The sequence below is a fragment of the Eufriesea mexicana genome, unplaced genomic scaffold (assembly GCF_001483705.2).
Source record: "Eufriesea mexicana isolate 0111107269 unplaced genomic scaffold, ASM148370v2 scaffold16629, whole genome shotgun sequence".
NCBI lineage: Eukaryota > Metazoa > Arthropoda > Insecta > Hymenoptera > Apidae > Eufriesea > Eufriesea mexicana.
The window spans coordinates 280,555-286,532 of record NW_016924050.1 but is presented as its reverse complement, the minus strand read 5'-3'; the positions used below and the strand labels follow the sequence as shown (position 1 = coordinate 286,532).

The 5,978-nt window shown below is 41.9% G+C and overlaps 2 protein-coding genes across 2 annotated transcripts in view; one reads left to right on the top strand and one right to left on the bottom strand.

Annotated features, from left to right (window-relative positions):
* The window catches only part of LOC108554103 (peroxisomal leader peptide-processing protease), a 36,022-nt gene that overhangs the window by 4,796 nt on the left and 25,248 nt on the right, over positions 1–5,978 (bottom strand). Inside the window, exon 2 of the mRNA XM_017909258.1 lies at positions 94–885. Within this exon, the coding sequence (XP_017764747.1) occupies positions 94–839 (746 nt within the window). The 5' untranslated portion in view covers positions 840–885. The remainder of the gene's footprint in view (positions 1–93; positions 886–5,978) is intronic.
* Positions 2,323–5,978, top strand: part of LOC108554071 (glycine-rich cell wall structural protein 1.8-like) — a 4,788-nt gene continuing 1,132 nt past the window's right edge. The window contains exon 1 of the mRNA XM_017909207.1: positions 2,323–2,587. Coding sequence (XP_017764696.1) covers positions 2,323–2,587 — 265 coding nt within the window. The remainder of the gene's footprint in view (positions 2,588–5,978) is intronic.

Below are 5,978 nucleotides of genomic sequence, written 5' to 3'. Positions count from 1 at the left end.
AAGGAAGGAAGGAAGGAAGGAAGGAAGGAAGGAAGGAAGGAAGGAAGGAAGGAAGGAAGGAAGGAAGGAAGGAAGAAAAGAGATAATGATTACCGATCGTTAATTAAAAATACAGGGCTGCCTTCGGATCCAGGGAAACTAGTTACATCCATTAGGATGAGACAGTTATTGGTCCCAAGTAAGTTTCCAATAATCCCACGACTCACGGAGTCGAGGAAAAAGGGATTGCCAAAAGGTGTGGAAACCAATTCAGCGATAGCTCCTTTTGTAAGTCTGCCGGTAGCAACTTGTTTCGCAAGTTGAAGTAAAACATGTTCAACTTTCGCTTTATCTGCTGCCTCTGATGCTTGCTCCTGTTCATTTTCAATGAATTTCCACTGTTTCTCTGGTCCTTCTGATTCTCTTGTTTGACTGATTGACTCGAGCGACTTACATTTGATTATCAGGAAGATCGGTATTAAAAGACGATCAAAATCATCTTGGTTTCGAAACGTCCAATTTCGAAAAGAGTCCTCTAGCGTTTGCTTTAAAAGTGGACATTTCCAAATAGCTACTACCTTGCCGAATTCCTTTAACGCCTGGCTACGATGTATAAAAAACGTTAAATCATGGATTAATTGTTCCGATGTTCGAATCATAGATAAATATCCAGGGCTTAAAGTTGTAAGAAGATGGAGAAAATTTTGTGATCGGAGTAAAATGGGAGCTAATATGGAACCATGAGCAAGCACCCAACGTTTTGCTATCGAGATGCCAGAATAGCCATGTGAAAGCATTGTACCATCCATCAAGGAAGTGTAAGATATAAAAACGTTTTCTGCCAGATACATTGCTGACATCTTTTCCGTTGCACGTTTATTCCGTGAGTATCGGTTTTTAAGACAACTGTAAAAAAAAAAAAGGAAAAGAAAGAAAAAGAAAGAGAAAAGAAAAAGGGAGGGACAAAGGGAAGAGAAAAGAGAAGGATAAAGGGAAGGAAAGAGAAATACAACGGGAGGAGAAAAAATGTTTGTAAAAGTAATAAGCTATGTATGCATCGCGTTGAAAATAAAATCGCACGAATAGAAAAAGATTTACCACTGGCAATAGAAATGTTGTTATTCGCTTTTAAAATGTCAAAAGACGCAGGCAGGCGCGCGCACCCACGACCGTTAGTTTTACAGTGCATGTATTTGACGGTTTCAGTGATTCGGTATACTCCGCACCCACCTTGGCACCCACGGTTTTAGCGAGACTCAATGACACGTGTACTCGAGGCAATTTCTTCGTCGTTCCACGTGTATCCGAAAATTATCGTTGATCAACTGTCCTTTGTTCTCTCGCCAACGCCTACAATATTGTCCTTTGCCATGATCAATTTTTGAAAGGTACATACCGCGATATTACGTCAGGCGCCTACGTTGAATCTCGATAAAAATGGATCGAGATATCCGAAGATGATTGGAAAGTTGAAAAGAAAGGAATAAAGGAATCGAAGAAAGAAGGGAGGAAAGAAAAATTAGCGCGGTGATGGAAAAATAATGGAAAGGATGTAACGGGAAAGAAGGAAGGTAAGGGAAGAAGGGAAAGAAAGTGGTAAAAGAAGGATGGATTGAAGAAGTGGAAGAAGAGGGAGGAGAGGAAGAGGGGGAGAGAGAAAAGAAAGAACTCGTGACGAACAAGACATAAGCTACTCGTTATTTGCAAGGAAGAAGATTGCAGGCTCTATTTCTGCCTGTTCGCAATTAGGCGGGCAGCTGGCGGTGCCTAGGGAGGTAACTCGAACCTGAGAGACCGGGGGGCAGCGATAACGCAGCGATTCTCTGGGTAACTCGAAGGGATAGCGAAGAAAGTGGTTCTCTCTGAAAGAGAAAGACGCGCGTAGCGAACACCCACCGAGAGGTGTATATTAGACGCGGAACGCCGCGACGCCCAGATCAGAAGGATTCGATTCGTTGTTGAGCGGATCAAGGTATGTCTTTCGAGATACCGATTAAAAGATACTTTCTAGTTACTGTTATCTCGATCGACACCAAAGTTCCGGTTTTGGAGGAGATTCTGTATCTTAACATTGTCATTGTCTTTAAGGTCTGGATTCGTCCTCGGTATTCAGTGTCGAGTGTTGAGTGTCGTATGCCTAAGTGTCTCGAGTATCGCATAGCGTATCATGACTAGGGAATGGAGCAAGAAAACTGAGCACAACTGGACAAGAAAGAATACAGGTCGGGTCGGGTCGGGTCGAATCAGATCGAATCGAATCGAATCGAATCGAATTGGAGTCGAATCGAATCGAATGGAGTCGAATCGAATTGAGTCGGGTCGGGTCGAGTGGAAAGGATCGGAATGGAGTGGGATGAAGTGGTGTGGAGTGGAGTGGTGTGGAGTGGTGTGGAGTGGAGTGGAGTGGAGTGGAGTGGAGTGGAGTGGAGTGGAGCGGAGTGGAGTGGAGCGGAGTGGAGCGGAGTGGAGTTGAGGGGAGCGGAGTGGAGTGGAGTGGAGTGGAGTGGAGTGGAGTGGAGTGGAGTGGAGCGGAGCGGTGCGGAGCGGAGTGGAGTGGAGTGGAGAGAAGTAGAGTGGAGTGGAGTGGAGTGGAGTAGACTCGAGTCAAGTAGAGTGAAGTAGAGTCGAGTTGAGTCGAGTCGAGTCGAGTCGAGTCGAGTCGAGTCGAGTCGAGTCGAGTCGAGTCGAGTCGAGTCGAGTCGAGTCGAGTGAAACATATGTACGACATAGAATCGAAATAGAATCATCTAGAAAGTCAAATTATATCGAAATATATTATGTTGTTTTGAACTAATGTCTTTCATTTCTGTATGTTTTATAAAACATTTTCCAATTCTATTCAAAATAATAGATAGACAGTTAGTTGAGCACATGAAAATTTTTCATGGCTAAGTTTCGAATAAAGAATATTTTGAATAAAGTAATAAGAAGATGTGGAATAAGTAAAGTACGCGCACACGCGTGCAAACTGTCTACCCAATGCACTGTATACTGATATCGAGAAAAGTGCGACATCCTTCTGCTTTCTCTAATTGTTCGCCTTAATTTATATTAATTATACATTTTGGCATGATCATTCGAGAGCAATAACACAAATGTTATCGAGGAAATATGTTGATGCATGTTTTCGTATGCATCGTGAATATTTCAACTGTGTTAGATCCACCTTTGTTTAGCAAGATTTTTTGTCTCCGAGAAAAAAAGAAAAGAAATCGATGAAAATTTATCAAATTAATTTTAGCCTTCATTTTTATAATTTCTTTCCTATTCGATAAAAATTCACCACTGATTTTTATCATCCCGATATACGAACCTTTACCCAACGACCAAGGTACCTCGATTCTATCGATACTAAACGATTCTATCGAAATCGATAGAGAATAGGGTCGAACAGTGAAAAAGTTGTAGTAGAATGAAAAGGAGGTATAGAATAACAGGTGGAATAAGAAAGTATGGAATAACAGAACCAGCGGAATTACAATGAACTATAGAATATAAAGAAAATAATTGTAACGAAGGTAAATATGTATGTTGGATGGGGTTATTCGTCTAGTAGAATGGTTAGCTAGACGTAACGGCAACTAGAATATATACATGTATATGCGTGCAATCGGTTCAATGTTATTTCAAACGGATTACTTTAAACGCACGATTAACATAAACGATTAATATCAGAATTTCAACAACAGGAGATACGAGATCGGTAGTGCTATATAATTAAAGCATAATTGTTTTACTGGGAAAGATCGGTAAGCATCGTTAGCATCGATGAACGATATATGTATGTACGTATATACACGTACAATCGAGTAATATTAACGAGTAATAATAACGTGCAATTTACAATTAGAATTTATCATATGTTGCGCGTTATCGAATTTATGAAAACGAAATAAAGGTAGATAGCAAAGGTAGATAGAAAAGTAGCGTAATTAGACGAATGAAATAAACGTTTATTCCATATCGATTACTCGGAAATTATGGATAAATTTTGAATTGGTAGGAATTATTAAGGAAACACGACAAGTATTAAAAAGAAAAACGAACGGCGTTGGGTTAAGTTTAAAGATTGAAAAGAAGTAATAAAAATTGGAAATCACTCTAGATACAACTGGTAGGATAATCATACGTAAAGGGTCTATGCGCGCACGCGTGGTACATTCGTGTCTACATGCGTGAGGGCATGCGTGAGGGGTTGCGTGAAGAGATGCGTGAAGGGATGCGTGCGCGGGTGCTAGCGCGTGCGTGTGTGTATAGTAGCTGCCGACCAAGCGACCGAGCGACCGAACAAACACCGATCCAGAAAGCTATTCTGGGAATTTGCTACGGAACTTGAAGGCGAGCTACTTTCCGTTTTCAGAGAAGTCGCCGTGTTATTTATAGCTCAGTCCTATCGTGGTCCGTTTGTCAGAAAAGGACATTCCGTCTTTCTCTCGTTTCTCCTTTTTTCTTACTAACCTTAATTCTCTTCAAAGAATCTGCTACGAATGCTTAAACTTGACGAACAAGCGATCCGTTTGTCAGGAAAGAACCGATGCGATGCAACCTATTAATTTTTATCGAATCGTATCGACTCGTTAGAGTTTCTAAAATCATAACTGACCTATAAGACGTCTGGTAACTAAGCCTGGTAAATGAAACGTAGGAAGAGAGAAAATAACGATTATTCCAAATGTCAGTCGATTGTTTCAAGGTCTCCATGGTAGAACGATAAATTATCACGCACAATTGGTTTTCATTCTCCAGTGATAGAAAAATGCTTCTTTATTCTACGATATTTCGAAAATTCTTTGATTCTACGATGGACGGAATCGCAGATGGATAATTCCGATAGGATGATTTGGAAGTCGGAAATGATGAAAGAAAAAAAAAAAGAGAGAGAGAGAGAGAGAGAGAGAGAGAGAGAGAGAGAGAGAGAGAGAGGGGAAAAGGGAAGAAAAGAAAAGGGGAAGGAGAAGAGGAAGGAAAGGAAAAGAGAAAAAAGAAGAAAAACTCGGTTGAATTCTGTCGGACCGCATAATACTTTACGTATGAGTAAATGGAGTAACCATTCCGTTGTGACTCGATACGGTTCGCCACGAGAGAACACGAGCACGCGCGTGCAGAGGTAAGACTGAAAGACAGCGAAAGGGAGGAAAGGGGAGGGGAGGGCGAAGTTGGCATGAAAGGAGGGGGTTAGCAATGAACGGGTGCGCGTAAGAGGAACCTAGGCTGATCGTAGTTGTTTCGAGTGGCCGCTTGACTCACACAGGAGGGTCTTTTAACCGTCCATTCGCGTTAAGTGGCAGTCGTACCTACAGAGGGGCTCGACCGCAACAGAAAAGGATGGCAAAGCGTGTGCGTGCTTCGCTGCCCTATACAACCAGTCCGATCCCGAGTCAGTATTCACTGTGATTGGCTACTCTATCACCGATGCTTTGCTCTTTGCTCTGAAGCTGACAAATTGGTGCCGCGTGTCGTTTCGTACGTTATTGTATTTTTCCCCTCTCTCTTTTATAGTGTTCTATTTACGCGAAATTTACCGTTAACTTGTCACACTCGTTCTTCATACTTGTTTATTTTCACCTACCAGTTGCAAGTTCTTCTTTATATTCGACGAGAGAAAAATTCTCCACTATGTGAGCCCGCTGCGCTTTTCTGCACTTATTTTGCAAAAACACGAGCAAATCAAGTCAGATTTTTAATATAACGCTGATTTCTCGATGTCTGATCATTCTGCCGAAACAACGAGGAATAAAGATGGAAAATTAATACGTTATAGAAGAGATATTATACGTGTTTGTTCTTGTTTCATGTTTTAAGAAGAACGCTGAAACGTTGTCGAGTTACTTAGAATTTGAAAGGGAAATAAAGGTAAGAAATAAGAGGAGGATACAAGGAGGTGGCGGAGGCGGAGGAGGTGGGGTGGAGGAAGAGGTGGCGACGGTGGTAAAGGAGCGGGCGAAGGAGGAGGAGGAGTAGGAGGTGGAGGAGGAGGAGCGGGTGAAGAAGGAGGAGGA